The sequence below is a fragment of the Pogona vitticeps genome, chromosome 5 (genome assembly GCF_051106095.1).
Source record: "Pogona vitticeps strain Pit_001003342236 chromosome 5, PviZW2.1, whole genome shotgun sequence".
In the NCBI taxonomy this organism is placed as follows: Eukaryota; Metazoa; Chordata; class Lepidosauria; order Squamata; family Agamidae; genus Pogona; species Pogona vitticeps.
This window is the reverse complement of record NC_135787.1, coordinates 66,723,321-66,744,816: the sequence shown is the minus strand read 5'-3', so window position 1 is coordinate 66,744,816 and position 21,496 is coordinate 66,723,321. Positions and strand designations below refer to the sequence as shown.

Below are 21,496 nucleotides of genomic sequence, written 5' to 3'. Positions count from 1 at the left end.
TAGGGGACCCATATGAAATGTCTGAACAAGTAGGGTTGAGAGCAGGTGGCTCCAAGCCCCCCGCCCCAATGTCTTAGCTGGTTCCTACCATTGATGGAAAGACCAGTAGTACTCCTAGTCCACCCCCCCTTCACTCCAGTTGTATTCGGTTTGAAAGTATGTTTGGCCCCCCAACTAGTGCAGTGGTCCTTCTGCACCATTCTGTACCCGCAGCAGGCCTCCAGTAATGATTAAAATTGTTGTTTTAGTTGTTCTACTGCCTAAGTAGTCTCTCAAAAGCAGGAAGAACCTTTCATTAAACTATGTTAAACTTTTTGAAGCCGAAATGTTTTCCAATACGTAATCTTACAATATCATTCAAAAACCTCCAAATATCTCAGATACTTACAAAATAACTTTTTATTATTTCAAACCTCTAAGTAGTTAATTATACTACAGTTAGGAAATGAAAGTAATTTTCTATATTGAGTGTTCACAGGTAACTAAACAGTTCATTTTAGTTACTTTTGAAAAGGAATGCTACAAGCCACTGCCCTGTGGTATGAAGTATATTTTAAGTAGTTATGTCACTTATGCCTTTAACTATAAAATTATTCTAAAACAGAGAGTTTCTGCAAAAAAGGTAGGGTTATTTCTGTAACGTTATGTTCAGAACACAATTCAATTATGCCATAGCTATTAAAAACAGAAACCCAATACAAGTAAGTAATTATTTTAATGAGTTGCCTCCAAGCTGTAGTTTCAAGGTTTCTGGTTATTCTTATGTTCATCATTCTATCTCTGCGACAGGTTGTAGGCATTGCTTATTGTTAATTTTCTTAGACAGCCTCTTAAAAAGTCCTTTTGGAGACTAAACCACCTGCACTTTTCTTGAGATTCTTTATATATGCCCCCCAGTTATATAAGTGAAAAAACAGACTGAGAAGAATTTTTCAAAAACCCTCCATGCTACAGGAAAAGAGCAACAACAGGCAGAGGAGATTCAATGTATGTTAATGTAAATAGGTATGCATTAATCTCTCACCACCCCCTGTGTCTTGTCTTAATTACACATCTATACTGATTGGATCTAGATTGGCTGAACCGAAAAGGAAAAGATCTCAAGAGAAGGACAGCTATCTCAATAATGTCAATTCCATGCATGGCAGTAATCGAAAAGCAAATTCCAGGTGAGAGATTATGAGGAAAGAGCCTGAAAAGGCATTGCTCTGTACCATAAATGCCTTGATATAAAGCTATACTATAGCTTTGGGGGGGTAGGATTGTTATGAACAGGTCTGGCCACTGTATCTTGAAACAGATATCATAGATATGTAAAAGGCCCAAAAATGGAAACTCAGAATTATTGGGGTTTGGACCGCTTTTCTTGAATGGAAAAAAAGATGTTGAGCCAGTCAATGTTAAGAATGCAGAAAATGATGAATAGTTTAAATCATGGGTAGTTGTTCTCCAAAATTTGTTGGACTACAAAAACCATATATGAAACCATAGGAGACTGATGAAAGCTGGAATTCTACAATATCTGGAGGGCCAGAATTACCTACTTTTAGTCTTGATTTTAAAAGTGGCTAGAAGGGCTTTTTTTCCCCCTTGCCCCCTCCTATAACTTTGAATCTTTGGGATCACTCATCAAATCTGAATGGCACTTGATTTTCTCCAGACAGAGGTAAGTCTCTTTCTAGATGGATGGTGCTTAACTGATTTGGAGACTATGCTGCCACAACATGTGATGACAACTGGCTGTGATGGTTTTAAAAGGAGATCAGACAAACTCATGGAGAATATGTTCATCGGTGGCTATAACATGTGAGAAGGTCTAGAGGAGTATTGCTTGGAACATCAGGGACAGTGATCCAGCAGCATCTGGTGCCCAATGTGGTTTCTTCATTTGAAGGATAAAGGACACTGAGAAGATAGGTGGTTTGAGAGTGGGGTCAGGGAGGCTATACTTTGCATGTGCATATAGAGCATCCCTCACTCAACAGGGGTGGAGGCCTTAGATACAATCTGTCTCCTACTTATCATGCTTCTCTCTCATCCATCCCCAGAAAGATGAGGTCCACACACCAGAAAGACCACTGTTAATGACTGTCAATGACCCATGACAATGGGTGGAGAAGGACTGCAGAAGTGGGATTATCTCTCACCCCCAGTCCTTTGTCCATCTAACTAGCCTATTCAGCCCAGGGGGAGTGAAACCAACATAGGGAATATATCAGGAATCTCCTACCAACTCTCCTCAGACTGAAGAGGCTACTTTGATAAGTAGGGAAACGTTTCAACCTAATAAGAAAGAAGTCCAGTTACCATGACTCAACTTCCAGATCTTGGAAAAAATAGACTGCACTAAGATGAAGTTAGCAGTTGAACTAAAAGGCGAAACATGTTTTCAGCATCAAGCACAGCAATATTAACTAGTTCAACAATGCAGGTGACAACTAATAGTACTACAGTACAGTTGTTTGTACTATAGGTATTGGCTGTACTATTTTAATTTGTTCACAAAGCACGATTTGTATGCATAGTGTTTTGAAGAGTAATACAAGGAGAAGCAACAATCAAAGAAGCTTACAATCTAAATGTCATCTGTAAGAGGATATGTCAGTGATTGCATGAACTTTGCTCCTCTCAAACACAACACAGTTCCCAGGCTTTTCTTTGATGAAGGTTTACTGATTTTCTTTAGTTGGGAAATTGAAGCTCAACTGCATGATAGTCACAAATACTCCAGGGTGATCTCTCTAGTAACGGTACCAACTTTAAGTTGGTGTTGCATCACCAGTATGGATAGAAAAGATGCATAGCAGGAAAGAGAATACATTGGAAGCAGAATGTGCTATCTCAATGCCATCCACAAAATATATTGGCGCTGAAGAGATAAACTTGATTCTGTGACTTATAGGGTGTTTTCCTACATTTTTAATCTACCCCAGAGCTGTGGTGGCAAAACATGAAGGCAGCCAACAATATAAAATATTATTCCCAAAGCATCATAGCTAGTCGCTTTTATGCCTGTTATATAAAGATGGTCTCTCACAGACACTCCACCCCCTACTGGTGATTATTAGAATACAGTGCTCCAGTATTGGCATTTTGGTTGGTCTTTGGTCAGTCTACCTTAACAGACCCTTAAAGATAGCCAGGTGAAGGCACATCAGGAATTCCTGCACAGTAGAAAAAGCATAGATAGAATATATCTTTGAGAAAGGTATGCATAAGTGTGAACTAGTGCCAAATATCTCCTAACTGAAAAGTGGGACATCATGTGTGTTTAATTTTAAAAACAATGGGGAGCCAGTTGTGACAAATGTCTTGTCTGGCCCACAGCCATAGAAAAACATGAGAGGCAATAATTTAGCTTAGTCTGAAAGCCCAGCACATATGTGCATGACACGGATTAGACGCATCCCATATGCATATTGGATCCACTATGTAAACAGCATGTAGATACATCATGGAGATGACATGAAGCTATGTTTCACCTCGAGTGAACAGAAGGCTGGGTGTGTTTCCCTCACTTCCTCCTCCTCCTCTCTCTCACTTGAAGACAAAGTTCACCTTAAGAAATGCTGACGCTCTCTTGATGTTGCCCAAGAAGGGGGGGGAGGGAGTGTTGGTAGTCCCCTGTCATCCAGGCTGCCGTTCTCAAGGTCACCCACTGCAAGAGTGGCCTTAATTGCGGAGCTGCTCACCAGAAGATTAATGGGAACACCTCTCCCTCTCCCTCCAGCAGTGGTCTGCAGAGAGACCACATGCAGCAGCAAAGTGTCAGTCCCTAAGTGATGGCCATTCCTGAAAGATGTAGCCCAGTTTTGGGTTTTCACAGAACTTTGAAGGAGGGAAAAGCACTTTCCCTGTTACACGGAGATTGACTAACACTCTTTTCAACTGAAACTTTATCCATGAACACACAATATGTAATCATGGCTCTTTCTGCAAAGAATGGTAGGGAGAACAAGCTTGTAAATGGATCCAAATTCATTAATGGGCAACGCTGGAAAATGTTGTAGTTTTAGGCAGCCTCTAATTTTAGCTTTAGCCTGCTTTTTGGCATGTCCTAATAAGCCATCACCACCATCACCACCCACTGTTGTAATAAAAGTGAAAAATTGTATGAATTCAACCTCTCTACATTCACCTTCTGATCTTTCCAAGAGTGTGGATTGCAGGGGGACGCATCATTGTTTCAAATAAGTTCGAAGAAGCTCTTAGAGGCTTATTTCTGAGCAAATGGGCAAAGCTTCAGTCTACAGACAGCAGTGTTTGGCTAGGAAAGTGAGTCACAACAACAATTCCACTATCCAAAGTTGTCACCCACACCTCAATATTGGAAAGACTTAAATACTTCTACGGAATTAAAAAAAAACATGGACATTATAGTTCCTTCATAAAAGTTTTGTAAATAGCAGATTGTGAACATTTCTTTTTTTAAAAAAATGCAGCCCTACCCCCCTCCATGCCCACATTATTTGTCTCATTCTGCAGCCATTTCTAAGCATACAAAAAGTCTGCCTTTCCTCCAGGAGTTATCCCACTGCTGGCTTTCTACACACTAACATAGTGACCCCTTGCCCCATAAAGTTAAATTATTTGATTCCCCCACCCCCACATACTTTTGTCTCGCCTTCTGCAATGTTTTCTCTGCTCCTTTCAGCACCATTCTCCCCCATGCCTCTTAGTTTTTCCTTTGCACGCCTTTGCTACCCTGTGCTCCTCCTTACTATACCCTCTCCCCACTTTCTTGCTGTCTGCTTTGACAGCCCCAAGCACCTCATCCTCTATTTTTCAGAGAACAGGTTCTAACCCAAAAAGTAACCGAGGAAGGGTAGCCATTTCATCTCATGTCCCTTCAGAGAAGAGGGAACCCCAGAGAAGGAGAAGTGGGGAAGTTTCTCTCTCTTTTTCCTGCTTTTCCACTCCTGTGATCCAAATACCAAGTCTGGCCAGCCCTTCCCCTCCAGGTCATGTTAGATGTCAAGAGAATCCTCTAGACTCGCCTTGAATGTCTCATGACCCTTAAGGAGCCAGCTTTAAACTCGCTCTCTTCCTGTGAAGGAGGGAGACGGAGTTTTGGAGTGAGGCGATCGGCAGGGGGAAGCCCTACTAAGGGCCAACACTGGTGCAAGGGATCACCAACAAGAACCTGGATCCAGCCACCTTGATTCCCAGGGACACGGTTTCCCCCCTAGAGTGGGAAAGCTACAAGACGGGTTTCCAGAAGCCTAGAGAAGAGGGGGAGAGAGAGGGACTTTCGCCTAGGAAAGGGGGGAAAGGAGGAGGGGATTCAGAACCACCACCTTCACCATCAAGAACAGAAGCGAGTGTTGTGAGAGGAGAGCAGGCAATCGCTTTTAGGGAGGGCGGCCGAGACAGCCAGGGTGCGCTGTCCGAGGTGCTGATCGAAGTGAGGCGAGATACGGTGCTGGTGGGGTTCTGGTCGTGATCGCGGTTATTAAGGCACAGCGGGCGCCAAGGGAGCGAGATCCAGGTTTGTCTGCGCCCTCCATCTCCGGCGCTTCGCCTCCTCCCCTCCCCCCACTATCACAGCCGCTTCCTCCACCTTCTTCTCTCCCTCCGCCCCGCACTTTTCGTTTGCTTTTCTCTTCCAGGATCAAGTTGTCGGTCCCTTCCTGACCCACCTCCACCGTCGGCGGCAGCTAAAGCGCCTCCAACTCCTTCGGGCAGAGCTAAAGGACCCGGCTAGCGAAGCCTGGCCCTTCTCACGAGGAGAGGGAGGGAGGGAGGGTTGGGCGAGCTCCCTTTCGCGCGCGTGCGGGCGCACCATCCCCGTCGCCCTGCCTCCCCGACCCCATCGCCCCCCCCGCCCGCCCGCACTTGCCCCCCACGGCGAGGTGGCCACGTACCTTGAGCTCCTCCAGGTCCAGATGGGGTGACCCTTCCATAGACCGGCCGTGGGCGCCACAGAGGTGGAGTGGGGAGGAGGAAGAGGAGGAGGAGGAAGAAGAAGAAGAAGGGTGGAAGGCGAAGGGCAACAAGAAGCAACCACCACCACCCCGAGAGAAGTTGTGCCAAATTCGTTTGGGGGCCCCCCCAAAGGACGATGTATTCGCATAGATTCGAGCCTCTCAGTTTCCACGCGGGGAAGTCAGCCTTGTCCTCCAAATCCGGGCTGCTCCCGTTAATTTCATTCCCAAGCAATCCCGAAGCCAGAGGGAGCCGGCGGTAGATCTCGACGCTAGGGCACCGAGCCTCCTGTGCCGTGTGTGTGGGGGGGTCTCCCCCTCCGACTCTCCTCCTCTCTTTCGTTCTTTCTTTCTCTCTCTCTCTCTCTCTCTCGTGGGAGATCTCCCCTTCCCGAGCCAAGCGACAGGTGATCTTGCCGGCCGGCGAGCCCCCGAGGTTGTCCTGCGAAGCGATGGGAAACGGGGGGGGGGGGGGGGCGAGGGCAGGCGAAAAGAAGCGGGACCGAAAGAGAGAGAGAGAGAACCGAAATCCACGCCGGGCGCGATGCCTTCTCGCTGCTTTAGAAACCGGCCCAGAGCCGCATGCTAAGGCAAAAAAGCGGCGGCAGGAGCAGCGGCGGCGGCGGCGGCGGCGTCTCCCTCCTCGGACGGCATCAATGCAGCAAAACCGCCGGCGATCTTCCCCGGGAAGCAGCGAGGGAGCGCCCGGGAAGCGGCAGAAGCACGGCGTTTGCCTTCATCCTTACCCCCCCCTCCCGGGGAGGCGGAGGGTTCGAGCCCCGGGGCGGGCGCGGGGGGATCACTGCCCTCTCTTCCGACGAGATCCACCTCCCTTGCCCCTGGCCAAGTCCGGCATCGACTCCCCCAAATTGTTTCGCAGCTCTGGAGCTCTGGCCCGAGTGCGGGGGGGGGCTACCCCTGGCGCCAACGCCGGAGCCGGAGCGAGAAAAGGGGGCGGAAAGAGCGAGCGAACGAGATGGATAAAGGAAGAAGATAATACAATCCGTGGGCAACGCGCTTCCTTGAAGGTTATCCTAAATAGTGTTAAGGGGGGGGGGGTGTTTCTCTCGCAGAGAAATAGAGAGAGGTAAGAGGAAGGGAAGAGGAGAGAGAGAGAGAGAGATCCCCCTCCTCCTTTCCTGTTTTACTGTCCTTCACCACCAGGTGACTGACTTCACTTCTCTCTTCTCATGGCCAGCACGGAGGGGATTTCTCTCATCTGTCAAAAAGCAACATTTCCTTCCCCGACAAATACAACTCCCCCGGGTCCTAATTCCAGCCAGCCTTTCCTTCCCCCCTCCCTCCCCCTTGCTATTTCGGAGCATTAAGGGGGCAGGGCTTTTCAACACAGCCACCTCTTGTTGGCCTGCGGGAGAGTGGGGGGAGAGGAGGGGAAGGGCGGGTAGAAGGAGTTGAGGGGGCAGGCGGTGCCTTTGGGGGAGTTGCTCTCCGGAGGAGACTTTTACCCATTTCCAGGGAAAGGGGATATGCCCCCCCAGCCCTCCTCCCTGAGTAAAAGAGATTTAAAAAAAAAAAAACTGTGATCACTTTTAGCTGCCTCTTTTCTTCATTCACATTTATTTTGGACAAATATTCCTGATAATTGTAAAGGCAAAGGCAATGCAGGAAGGCAATTTGACACATCACTTAAGTTGATTATTACAGAAATTCCTCCTCCTGTTCCAAACCGTCTGAGATTCCTATTGGCACACTAGGCTGAAAAGAGCTCTCCCTCCCTCCCTTTCTCTCTTTTTTTCCTGCCATAAGAAATAATTTACTTTCACCAAGCAAATTATGTCCTTAATGTCTGCCACCTATATAGTGGATTCTCCTCCCCACAGAAAAAAATGAATTCCTCTGAATAGGGAAGGGAAATTAAGTTATAAAAAACACCTGAACTGCAGCTCTTCATCGGCAATTTCTAACCTATTATATTCTGCTGTATTGCATATTCTACAAATCCTGTTTACATGGAATTATTTGCCCATCTGACCACATACATGTATATAAGAATGTGCATACTGCAGTCTTACAGGTCTGTGTTGATTGGATGCTATCTCACAGTTTGTATCCTATAGGATGCAAATAATAATGGGAAGGAGGTTTCCTTGTTGATGAGCTAGAGATAAGTTGAAGTGAAAAGAGAACCAGTCAATGTTTCCTGCCCTGCATTCTGAAGCCCATCTAAATAGAACAGCAAGTTTCTCTGGCACATAATGGGGACATTTAAATATTGAGTCACCCATGGTATAATTTTTGCCTAGGACTGTCACACAAGAATACATATGGGGGAGCTGTGAGCCTTCAACAATCCAGATCAGATTTATTTATTTGTTTGTTTGTTTTATTAGATTTACTGTATACCCCACCCATCTAGACAGATAGTCTACTCTGGGTGGCAATTCACTTTCCCATGAATATGCCTACATCAGGAGGAAAGGCTGGTTTGAGTCTTTCTCCCTGCCATATTGAATGGTTTGGGGGCAAGTCAGATATAAATTGGGGACACTTTCTTGGAGGCATTTTTTAGAATTTTTCCATTGTCACTAAGCCATAAAAAGCCAGAGATGGGGAAAAAATATTAAAACTCCCAGAGTATCTCAGGCAACATGACAAAACTGGGGAAGCTAAGGAATAAGTTGCAAAGACTCTTGATTCTGTGACTTATAGGGATTTTTTCCTACATTTTAAATCTACCTCAGAGCTGTTTAAACGATGGTAGCAAAACATGAAGGTAGCCAACAATATAAAATATTATTCCCAAAGCATCATATCTAGTCGCTTTTATGCCTGGTTATATAAAGATGGTCTCTCACAGACACTCCACCCCCTACTGGTGATTATTAGAATACAGTGTTCCAGTATTGGCATTTTGGTTGGTCTTTGGTCAGTCCACCTTAAGAGACCTTTAAAGATAGCCAGGTGAAGGCACATCAGGAATTCCTGCACAGTAGAAAAAGCATAGCTAGGATACATCTTTGAGAAAGGAATGCGTAAATGTGAACTAGTGCCAAAGACCTCCTAACTGAAAAGTGGGATATCACGTGTGTTTAATTTTAAAAACAATGGGGAGCCAGTTGTGACAAATGTCTTCTCTGGCCCACAGTCATACAAAAACATGAAAAGCAATAATTTAGCTTAGTCTGAAAGCCCAGCACAAGTGCGCATGGCACGGATTAGACGCATCCCATATGCATATTGGATCCACTGTGTAAACAGCATGTAGCTACATCATGGAGATGAGATGAAGACCTTTTAACTGAAAAGGATAGGGTGTTTTATTTAAACTCCCCCCCCCCCAGTGATCCTGAAAATGGGGAAAGGTAAAACCTCCTCCACATCCCTGTGTGCGTGTTTATATTAGGGATTTAAATCCTCTTTTATCTTATTCTAGAAACCACTTCAGCAGCGAATCAGCAAGGCGTCTTCATTTGCTATTGATGAGAGTTCTTGAGATAATGATTTTCATGCAAATTGTGCAGTCGTACAGTTGCACAAAAATACAACAGCTGCTTCCTGCTTGCATGGGCCTCTAAAAATTAGGAGCATTGGATGAGTTGCTTGTATCATTTTCATCATCAGACAATCCTCTTATGCTCTCTCTCTCTCTCTCTCTTTCTCTCTCTGAGCACTTTGATTCATAGAGAGAAAATACAGTCGTGCCCCGTTTAACGATTACCCTGCATTACGACGAAGCCGCTTTACAATGATGTTTTTACGATCGCAATTGCGATTGCAAAACAATGTTTTAAATGGTTTTTTTTTCACTTTGCAAAGATCGGTTCCCTGCTTGGGGAACCGATTCTTCGCATTACGCTGATCAAAACAGCTGATCGTCGGGTTTTCAAAATGGCCACCGGGTGCTCAAAATGGCTCCCCACAGTGCTTAGGGATGGATTTCTCGCTATACAGGGACCGAAAATGGGCGCCGTATGGAGGATCTTCACTGGACGGTGAGTTTTCAGCCCATTGGAATGCATTAACCGGGTTTTAATGCGTTTCAATGGGTTTTTTATTTTTGCTTTACGACGTTTTCACTCTACAGCGATTTCGCTGGAACGAATTAATGTAGTTATGCGAGGCACCACTGTACAGATATTTTCTGCAAGATGCAGAAATCTCCATAGAAGAAAAAGTGCTCATTGTCTCATTCTTGTACTGATGAGAGGAAACTCATGCAAGGGCCAACAATTTCTCAACCTTGTCTGTCATGACATCCTGAGTCAAACTGTCTTGCCAAGAATGTGTAATTTTGCAAGATTTCATCCTCTCTGAAATGTGAACAAGTGCATGACTCATGCAAACCCTGGAAGTTCCTGGGTGCATTTCTAATACCTGAAGTAGTCCCCAATATAGCTCCAAAATGGGTAAGTACTGTAGCTCCATATTACAGTATTATAGCTAATAGCTATTCATAATCTTACCTGCAATATTCTTTTCTTGCCCTTTTTTTAAAATAAGCCTTCAAAACTAGTAGCCCTTCTCACCCATCCCCTTCTGGTAATTAGTCCCACAGATTAAGTATCTTTGACATCAAAGAATAATCAGTTTCATGAGGCTATCTGTGTTCTGATGTTATGGGAGAGAAAGGAAAAGAGTATTTCTGCTTTCTTCCATTCCATTCATAACAGTTTAGACCTCTGACAGCTCTGATTCAAAATCTGTCAGAAGAATTTTCTTCTATTTGAAATTTTTTATCTCCACATAATTTCCGTCTCTCTCATATAAGGCTACTCTGAATATTGTTCATGTGGGGGTGGAAAGATGGTATTTCCCATTCCTAGGTCCCAGAATGATACCAGGTAGAGGATACAGTATAGAGGATTCCAAATGACAAACAGCAAATTGACTACTGTGATTCGTTGTGGTGACAGAAAATGTGTTATAAGATAGCCCCCATAATGGGACTTTTTAATATCAGGAGGATAGTAGCCATGAAGGTTGCCCTGAGATGCAGAAATATGCAACAGAAAAAAACCCAAAACAAAACACAGCATTGGGCTCCCCTTAAAAACAGAAGAGTGCATTGTAGATTTAGATACAAATGTTTTCCACCTCTTTTGTTTTTTTGTTTTGAGATGTAGTGGTTGCCACTGCCTCTCATTTTCTATCACAACACACAGTGCCCAGGACCAATGGTGGATATGGGATAGTATGAGATACTGCAGTAGCAGCACAATATGAAAAAAATGCTTGATAATAATGCTAATGTGCCATCAAGTCAATTCTGACTTATGGTGACCCTTTTCAGGGTTTTCCAGGTAGCAAATACTCAGAAATGGTTTTACCATTCCTTTCTTCTGGGACTGTGAAGCTTGCCCAAGGCCACACAGACTGGCTGTTCTCCCTGGAGGCACAGTGGAGAATTGAACTCCCAGCCTCTGGCTCTGTAGCCAGATCCCTAAATCACCAAGTTATCCAGCCAGCCAGAAAAAATTCTGAAGAATAAATAAAAGAAGCTGTGCTATGGCTAATATGACTTAGTGATGAGCCCCATAGCTGACAAACTAAGAGCTGTTCTGGAGGGACACTTACATCCCTTACAGCCCCATTAAGCCCAGCTTTAAAGGGGAGCCTCCTGACATTAAGAAGTGTTTTCTATCCTTCTGGCATATACAAGTTAGCTATGGAATGGATATTTGGGAAAATTTGGCATTTTCCCACATCTCAACACACCCAGACAGACAGACAGACAGACAGACAGACAGACAGACAGACAGACAGACAGACAGACAGACAGATAGATAGATAGATAGATAGATAGATAGATAGATAGATAGATAGATAGATAGATAGATAGATAGATAGATAGATAGATAGATAGATAGATAGGTACAGTGGTGCCTCGCTAGACGATGATAATCCGTTCCACTGAAATTGCTGTTTAGCGAAATCATTGTCTAGCGAAAAGCATTTGCCCATTGGAATGCATTGAAACCTGTTTAATGCGTTCCAAATGTTAACCCCGAAAAGCGAGGCAATTCTCCGGCAGAGGCAGCAGACTAAGACACGAGACAACCTGCTGTATAGGATGCCAATTATTTATTAAATTACACAGCTAGGGCCCAATCTCTTAAAAGCAGAGAAGAGCCCCGAAGCACGGGTGCATAGATGTTTTATAGGGATACACACAAAGGGCCATAAACAGTTAGATTCTGATTGAAACCTGTTTAATGAGTTCCAATGGGGAAGAATCGTTGTTGTCTAGCGAAGATCGGCCATAGGAAAGCCACTTTGTGAACCGCCGATCAGCTGTTCAAATCGCTGTCTTGCGAAGCTTAGGTCCCGAAAACACCTGTTTTGCGAGCGCGGAGGGAGCTGTCAAAATCGTCATCTAGCGAAAATCGGTTTGCGAAGCAGGGACCAAACATTGTCCAGCGAAATTCCCCCATAGGAATCACTGTTTTGCGAATCACTATAGCAATTGCAAAAAGTCAATGTCTAGCAAAAAAAACCTGTCATGCGGGGTAACTGTCTAGCGAGGCACCACTGTAGATAGATAGATAAATAAATAAATATTTAATAAACGAAGCAATTAGATTCTCCATCAGTGAAATTTCATCACACACACAGACACAGACACACACACACACAAATGAGACTCCTTCATTTTCTGTCTCTTCCCCTCACCCCTCATTGGTTTGCCCACTCTTCTCTGTAGGAAACTGCCAAATTCTGTACAACTTGGTCTTTCTTCTGCCTTTGCTCATCAATTCTGTGTTGGAAAGATGCCATTCCATGTAGACACTGGAGCAATCTCGTGCAGTGTGATATTTCTTCAGCAAGAAATATGCCATTCTTTGCAGAAATTGTAATAATTTAGAACAGCTTAGCATTTCTCCTCCCAAAATGAAGTGACTGAGACTTTGAGAAGTTATGCAAGGTCTCCTGCTAGTTTTCTCAGAATTTTTTCTCAAAAACCTCACAGCAGAATGGCAGGTTATCTGAAGGCAATGAGGGAGCTGACCCACTAGGGAAAAAGGAGCACTGTCCACTTTAGAATCAGGCGATACCCACTTAGCCCCTTCCTGTCTGCTTTCTTACCAGAGGCAGAGGGTCAGAGCACTGCTTGTGCTCTCTTCCTGCAGAGCTCACTGCCTCACAGTCTTTATTAAGTCTTTGTGGCTGGAAGAGCAGGGGAGGGATAAGAGTGGAGCAGCAGCCCATATTAGCAGTCTGCCTCTCCTGGCTCTGCCTCCCCATTGGCTGCAGTGCTTGACACTCGACCCACAGCAGTGGGTACCAGCCGCCCCTGGAATGAAAGCAAATAAATGTTGATTTCTCAAAGCTTCTGAGTAAAATGGCTGACAAATGGCTCTTTCTTTGTAATAAGCACTTGTGGGGGGTGGGGTTTTTTTTAAAGCATTTGCACATTTGCAAAAGGGGACTAAACTTTTGGTCAGGCTTCCTTTAATTTGAAGAAAGCACAGAGTAGTAAAATCACTCTGAGTATCTGGCAAATTCTTTGCCTTTTATTAGAAGACGGATCTCTGAGGAACAACAGTTTGTCGTGGAGGCTGCTGCTAGCCCTTCACATGCATAAATTATTTCTCTGTTCAGTGCTACAGATATCTGAGGGCATAATCAAGCCTTAGTGCTGGAGGGAGATACTTTTGTTCTCAGAAACGGAGCCTGGAATGGAGCCATTTTGCTTAATCTCTGTGAGACATTCTGCTGGAACTTTTAAAAGAGAGCAGTTCTGCAGCTTCTATGTTCCTATCCAATGTGTAGCCACACTGAGGATTTATTTAAATACCTCAAGGCAGACAAATGTTCACACAGAAATTCTCAGCTTTTGCTAATTTTCATAAAGTCGCCGTGAGCTGGGTTGTTTGGTGCAAATCAACAGGCTACAGAGTCACTATGAATGCCATGGATTGTTCAGAAAACTCACAGGAAGGCCACAGATACTTTCAATTAAATGCCTTTCAAGCACATGTCTTGAACTAGATTCTTACTAACTACAGCAGGGCTCAGAGAAAGAAGCAGAGCACCAGTGAGTGAAAGGCAGCTGATGTATCCTTTGCCACTGTTTTGGTACTTTTAAATATATAAAATGCCTTTCCAGATTGTGATCCATCAACCTGTCATAAGGTGTCACCCTGCTGTGTAACATAAGACTGGACTCAACATAAATGAGTGCAAAAAGAGGGTTGTTGGTTCAGACCATATGTCCTGTTCCCAGGCAGACTAATTCCACAGCCAGGACTTTGTAGGCGGAGGTGTATAGCAACAGGCAAAGGTGTAACGAAAATAATTATACTGGAAAGTCAGGAAATCAGGATAGGAGCCAAAGTCCAAGAAGAATCTAAATATCTAGTCCAGCCAGTAGCTACTGTAAACAGGCAGGAAACATTAAATAATAATATTCAAGCTAGTCCAAAAAAGTCATATATAGCTTGATGTCAGCAAAAAAAATAGTTAGAATATACAGATAGCAATATCAGAACTAAAAGAGACATGTCCAGCAACCATATGGTTCCAAGCTGAAGTTTATACAGCTGGGCTTCTGGAGCCCACTCTGAGTTCAACATTTGACCAACTGGTAGAGGAGCTCAGGTACATAACTTGGCCCAGGGAGGAAGAAATTTCCATAAAGGCAACCTCTTACTCCTGAGTGAGCTTCTTTTCCAAAGGAGTCCATGCAGCCAAGTACTTTATCAGGGTGCTTCTGTCTGGGTCTGGATCCTCAACCTCTGGCACTCCCAAGGACTGGGAGAAAGTCCACCTGGTCCATTCTCCTCCATTGTAGCTCCAGAGTCACCTTCACCTGGGAGTTCAGCTTCCTGGATCCAGGGTCTGTCATCAGTTCCTCACCCATGTCAGGTTTAGGAGGCTTTACCTCATTCTCACTGGAAGACTCATCTATCTTAGCCACGATACCACATGCTTATCTGATCCACCATCTAATTGTCTACAGTGGCCAATCAAATACCTCTGGGAATGCCATAGGAAAGCCAAGAGACAGATTTTCCTCATATTGTCTCTCATCAACTGGAATTTAGAGATCTCCTGCCTCTGATTTAGGAAGCAGTATATTATCATCATGACTAGCCATTATTGAAATAACTCATAGGAAAAAAAAAGACTCCGGTCACTTGAACATCTGGGGTTGTTTCTTCTCCTTGTCCTTCTCCCTCCTCCTCCTCCTTGTCCTTCTCCCTTTCCTCGTCATTGTCTTCCTTCTTCTCTTCTCATTTCCCCCCAGCTGTACAGAATAATTTTCTACATGTAGCAATGAAAACAGAATCATATTCAGAAGCTGGCCTCCAGTAGCTCCTTATTCATCCAGAGGATGCTGTGATGTGGCATCCAGGCTACTCATTCATAGACAATCCACTGAACGGCAACAAACTACAAGAGATAATGTTTCACTTTCTGGCATCCATTTTCAAATCAGATGTAAATATCATAAACATTAGGAGTGTTTCTAGAACAGGGTTTTATTCTACATGCTTCTTGCCTTGTTTGTAGAGGGGTTTTTGAGGCTGTAACAATGATTTTGTCTTCTATTTGCAATTACTGTATTCCATTTCTAAATTGTTAAACTGATCTATTCTTTCCATCTTGAATATATATTTTTAAAATGAGTGAATTCTGGTAAAAACTTTAATAAATTGAAACAACTTTCTCCCAAACACATCAAGTAGCAATTAGTTCAACTGGTTCACAAGTTCAGAAGTGCAAATTTTGTTTCCATTTGCAAGGTTTTGTTAATTTTCTGATGAGTTATCTTTCAGAATCATGTTCAGTTCAGCGAAGCTGGTTAAGTTGGCAACTCAACAGAAGCACAGAACAATTCCCATTGCAAATGGTCATTGTTTCCAATACTGTATGGTATTTTTAAAATGGTGCAAGCTTACTTTGTCAGTTCCCTTCAGTTAAAAAAGCACTTAGGGAAAAGAAGGAAACTAATTTCAATATAACTTTCAGAATGAAGATTAAAAAAAAATTAAAGTATTAAAATATGAATTATATGTATGCCCATCTTCTTCCTTACATGGTCCATCTTTGCTATTTTTACATATGTTCAAGCTTATTTTTAAATACTGTCTGCCTTGTTTGTTTCCAAATAAACTCAGCTTGTTTCAGTGAGACACCTACAGGCCATTTCATCTAAAGATTCAGCAGTATTTTGAGACAAGACAATGACTTTGAAACTATGTTGTCAGGAACCCTGCATTCTTTAGAAGATTATCATAGTTGTGCTTCAGATGGTAGCTCATCTTCTTCCTTCCCTGGAAGATAATATCTTCTGCCAGCATAGATATTATTTTGATGCCAGTATAGATATTACTTTGCAATGGACACAGTCACAGGAAACTGTTCAGTGCTCACACACGCTGGGGGGTGGTGGTCTTGCATGACATGGATCAATAATGGGCCAATGGTGTACACATGTATCAGTGGTAGAAGCCCATGAAGCCAGCATCCTGAGAAATCAACAATATGCACTTTCATACATCTGCCCCATCTCTGTAATTCATAACAGATGTTCAAGCATTTCTTGGCAAACAACACATCAAAGCAGAATGGCCACAAGAGTTGGCTCTCCATCTCTCAGAGAGCAATGGCTGAATTCCCTACCTGCAGTTCACCTGTGAACTGGGGCATCGACAAAGGGAAGATGAATGACACTCTCAAGGCCACAGGTGTGGCCATGGCAGGACTTGGATTTAAAGAAGAGGGGGAAACTAGAGAGGAGGATTGTTGGATGGGCAGCATGGACTGGGAGGCATGTGAAGCCCAGGAGGTTTTTCCACTATCAGAGAGGTTGACGGCTGAGTGGAAGACGATCTACCACCAAGATCCCAATACTGGCTACTGGATCAAGTTGCTCATGCCTCTGTAGGAAGCTGCCCAGGCCCGTTGGGACCAAGCCAAGCTCTGAGAGAAAAGGAGGTAGAGAACCAAAATTGAGCCCATCTCTGGCAGAGGAAGCAGCAAGGGCAGGCTACCACACTGGAGGAACTCCACCGTGAATCTAACTACTGGCATCCTGAAAGTTAGCCTCCTGCTCCTCCCTGCCCTATGCCCCGCTACATGGCCAGTAAGGTCCATGTAGAGTTTGACCACACTTCTCAGAAGGATTATTACACCTACAAGCCAGCAGCTGCCACTGGGGACCATGGATGGGTGGCGGGAAAAGAAGCCTTCTCCACTCAACTCCAGGGACAACAGCTGCTGTGCATCCAACACTCTTATTGTGGTGCATTGTGCCTGGTCCATCTATGAGGGATCCTAGGCCTGGTAGAGGAGGTAGGGTTGTGCTTCTCCCAGAAAAAGACTGGGACACTGTCCCAAAGACTTTGGGAATGAAACTAACTCCCTTGCACCCTGAGTTACCAGTTTTATGTTTTTTGGCCCTGTTGGCCTTTTAAAATTCCCGCTGCTCCAATAAAGAGCCTGTACCAGCAACTACTCTCTTCAGAAGTTGAAAGTTTGGGAAATCATTGAGTTGAAGGTATGTAGACTCTGTAAAGGAGGATCTACCCAATGATAATTCTGAAACTGACACAGTATTGCAATGAGCATCTTTCATCTTGATTTTATTTATTTATTTATTTATTTATTTATTTATTTATTTATTTATTTATTTATTTATTTATTTATTTATCCATCCATCCATCCATCCATCCATCCATCCATCCATCCATCCATCCATTCAACTTGTATGCTGCCCGCAGTCCGCAAGAGTCTCCGGGTGGCTTCCAACAACATTTGCAACCCCCTTCAGCCAATAGTTTTAACCTATAGTCCTATCACGTACAAGTAAGCTACACTATACTTAAAACGAATTCTGAACATACTTGTATAGGATTATGCTGAATAGTTTTGCTCATTGGACAAGAATGACACACAATAATTCTTTCCTTTCCTTTCAAAATGCAGGAATTTAATTAAGCTCCAAGGTATTCATTTATTTACACCACTAATATGCCACATGATCAGAGTAGTTTTATGGAGCGTATTTCTCTACATCTCATTATAATTGGAATCTCTCCTTTGCTGCAAATAGCTAAGGACCAAAATTGATGGCTTGTATCTTCCTCATCATTCTTTTTAATAAAATGCACCCTTAGAAGCCTATGAATTTGGTTGGAGGTATTGTCTGAGTTTGTGCCCATGTGCATGTGTACACATGTGCACTATACTCTTTCTTTCCCTGCAGGTTGCTTTTCAGAGCAAAATAATTTTCTTCAGTGCTGCTTTCACCCTAGGATGATAGGGGAATATTGGTAACTGTATAAGACATAATCAGTTGGTGGTGATTTTGGACCAAAAACAACAGCAGGAGCAATGAACAGCCAGCAAGGAAACCCCATCACCTCCCACTGAGATCTTGTCACTTTCTGATGGAATCATTGGCGGTTTCATGAGTTCTGAATTCTGAATCAAGCCCTGTTCGCCTGGTGTCATCAACATGGATAGAGAGGGCAACTAGCCCTACATCTTTCCTCATCATTTTGCTCACAAAATACAGTTGAAAGGGAGAAGTACTTGCTGAAATATATTTTCTACATGCAAGCAAGAACCCTAAAACAGTGGTCCCCAACCTTGGGCCTCCAGGTGTTCTTGGACTACAACTCCCAGAAGCCTTCACTAGCACCTCTGCTGGCCAGGATTTCTGGGAGTTGAAGTCCAAGAACATCTGGGGGCCCATGGTTGGGGACCACTGCCCTAAAACATCTGTTTTTTTGCTGATACATACAGTCTATGCAAGAGCAGGTTTTTATCATTTTTCAAACATGCTGTTGCTTATGTGAGCAAAGTGGAAAGGGAGTATAGTGGAGTTAGCCATCCCTTTCTATCTATTTTTATGATGCCAGATCTCAGAACAACTGACCTTGGTTCAGAATAAGGCTCTGATAATTTCTGGAAAACATTGCAATTTGCCCAGTCTTGTTCTGAACAGTATCAAGGGAAGTTTATCCATCTCACCTGTTCAGCTAAACTGGGACAAATTAAGAAGGTCTGTGATGAATGTTTCTCACATACTAGCATGCTGGGAGACATGGAAGGATCTTCTCCAGAGAATGTGAAGGCTGTGAACACGTTGCGGCATCTTCTGAGCAATGATAGCACCTTGGCAGCTGATTCCGCTACTCCAGAAGCACCATTGGATTGCTTCTGAGAAGGATGAAAAAAAAAACCCAGCACACTTTTTTCAAAGATCCAGAAATACCTTTAAAACTTTTCTTTTTCCCTTTGCTTGAGTCATGGAGGCCATGCCAAAACACAGACATCGCTGTGCAGCTCAGTTTCACATTCATTCATGTTTATAAGACATGTAATTCCAAAAATTGGTAGTTGTGAGGTTCTGCAGCTGCACTCAGTAGACAGACACCTTCTGAAATTATTAATTGATTGCTAGGTGCCAAGAGAATTAATTATCTTCCTACGTTAATTATTCTTGTCTTGAGTATTGCAGCAGCAATGGTACTAAGGAGCTGGCTAGGTGATGATTGCAGTTTCCTTATACATCCAACATTTATGCCACTTTCACTTTATATCCTCCATCCCAACTAACTCATGTGGTGATTCAGGATTTAAGCCACATCTTCTATTTCTATTTATTTGTCACTGTTTACACCATTTATATCCCACCTCTTTCCCGATGCATGACCCAAGGCTTCCTGTGACAGGAATGAAAACAGATTAAAGGCCAAAATATTATAGTTTTAAAATGGAATGACATAAATCAAATAAAGTATCAACTAGAAATAATCACGGAATTAAAACAAATTTTAAAAATTAAAAGCATAATAAAGAAAAATGTATATGCGATCAAAAGACTCTTCTTCAACAGCCAGAATGTGGTCAGAGACCCATTTAAATAAAATTATCTTTTCTGTCTCTGCACATGGAGATCATGTTTAGTGGGCAGCACAGCCTCCCCCAGGAGTTCTACAACCTGGGAGGAGCCCTCTCTCATGTCCTCCTCACCCAATGCCCCTGTAAACATGGCAGGATCAAGAGAAAGTCTTCGCCTGGATAGGAATGTGAATGTCAAAGCCTCTTGTTCTCAGTGAGAATCTGAGGGTGAGAAATCTCTTTCTTTTTTCTTCACAGAGAGATTTCTCTGCATGTTTCCCCCCATCAAACAAATCTTACGGGAAATCTTATGGGATTCAGAAATCACTTTTTTCTAGAATAAGAGCTAATCTGCATGAGATTATTACAGTTCTTGAAGGAAATTGCATCTTTCCTGGACAGAATTGACCAGAAAGGCATTACGTTCTATGGCATTTAGGGGCTGGGGATGAATAAATTGGTAAAAACAAAAGCAGGAGTATACCAGGGTCTCATTTACACAAGAAGCCAGAAATTTTTCCTGATACAGTGGAAAGCCTCTGCATGCCAATATTTAGAAAAATCAGTGAGAATGAGAATTTTTCCACGTACTCAACACACAAGATCCAGGCAGGCTCATGAGAGGGGAGATAGTATTTTAGATGGCTTGAACCCATGCCATGTACAGCTTTACAGGTTATAACCAGCCCTTTCAAGTATGCCTCAAAATACAGTAGTTAGCCAGTGAAGCTGCTGTAGTTTCATTGGGACACAGATAACAGGGTAAAATCCAATGGTACCTTCTTTACAATTCTTCCCAGAGTTTTTCTACTCCTCCAGCTGAGCATAGATCATGGGACTGATTAAGCTGTTGTAACTATAATTATGGAATGAATATTTGGAAACCATTGTTGTAAAACTGCTGTTCTAAGACCGCTGCCACACTTTTCACTGCAGCATTTGTGAAGAGATCCACAACATACTATACTAGGGCGTTGTTCCCAATTTTACCATTTTCCTTCTGTAAGCAAACAAAGCAAGGTGGTTGAAGGAAGGGAACATTCAGGACATAAAAATAACCTGATAAATCTTGACCTTTTTCATTGGGATACATTTCTGTTTTACTCCACGTAAAGTGTTAGGGTAAAAAAAAAGTCTGGTAGGATTTTCCAAACAAAAGCAAATTTACTTGAGGTTGACGCGGAAACTTCAGGTGGTCCAGAATGCAGCAGCCAGGCTTCTTAGTGAGGTGAGAAAATATCAGCATATCTCCCCCACTCTGGCTGCCTTGCACTGGTTGCCCATCCATTTCCGCATTGACTTCAAAGTGTTAATGATTACATATAAAGCCCTAAACGGTTTGGGACCTCAATATTTGGCAGATCATCCTCTTCCACCTAGAATTACCCGAATCACTCGACATAGCCAGCAGGGACGGGTGAGGGGTCTGATGCCAAGGGAAGCCCAGAAGGAAAAAACAAGAAACCGGGCCTTCTCGGCAGTGGCCCCTCAGCTGTGGAACACTCCCTACCAAAATTCAGCTGGCACCCTCACTGGGTATTTTTAAAAGCCAGTTAAAAACTTGGCTGTTCAAGCAGGCCTTCCCTCCAGTCAATTAAGTGATTTCTCTCTATATATATTCTTTCCTTTTTCTCTCCTTTTCAAGTCATGCCATCTTGGTAATATCTTGTTTGGAATTTAATTATTTGTGATTTTATCCATGTCATATTGATGTGTTTTTATCGATGTAAGCCGCCCCGAGTAGACATAGTCTAGAG

The 21,496-nt window shown here is 43.4% G+C and overlaps 1 protein-coding gene and 1 long non-coding RNA gene across 2 annotated transcripts in view; one reads left to right on the top strand and one right to left on the bottom strand.

Annotated features, from left to right (window-relative positions):
- SGCZ (sarcoglycan zeta) overlaps nt 1–11,857 on the bottom strand; it is a 728,738-nt gene extending 716,881 nt beyond the window's left edge. The window contains exon 1 of the mRNA XM_078394647.1: nt 5,865–11,857. Within this exon, the coding sequence (XP_078250773.1) occupies nt 5,865–5,903 (39 nt within the window). The 5' untranslated portion in view covers nt 5,904–11,857. The remainder of the gene's footprint in view (nt 1–5,864) is intronic.
- Nucleotides 1,882–20,897, top strand: LOC144589605 (uncharacterized). Its single transcript, XR_013545820.1, has 2 exons — nt 1,882–5,488; nt 5,610–20,897. It is a non-coding gene; the product is annotated as an uncharacterized LOC144589605 (long non-coding RNA).
- Nucleotides 20,898–21,496: the final 599 nt, after the last annotated feature.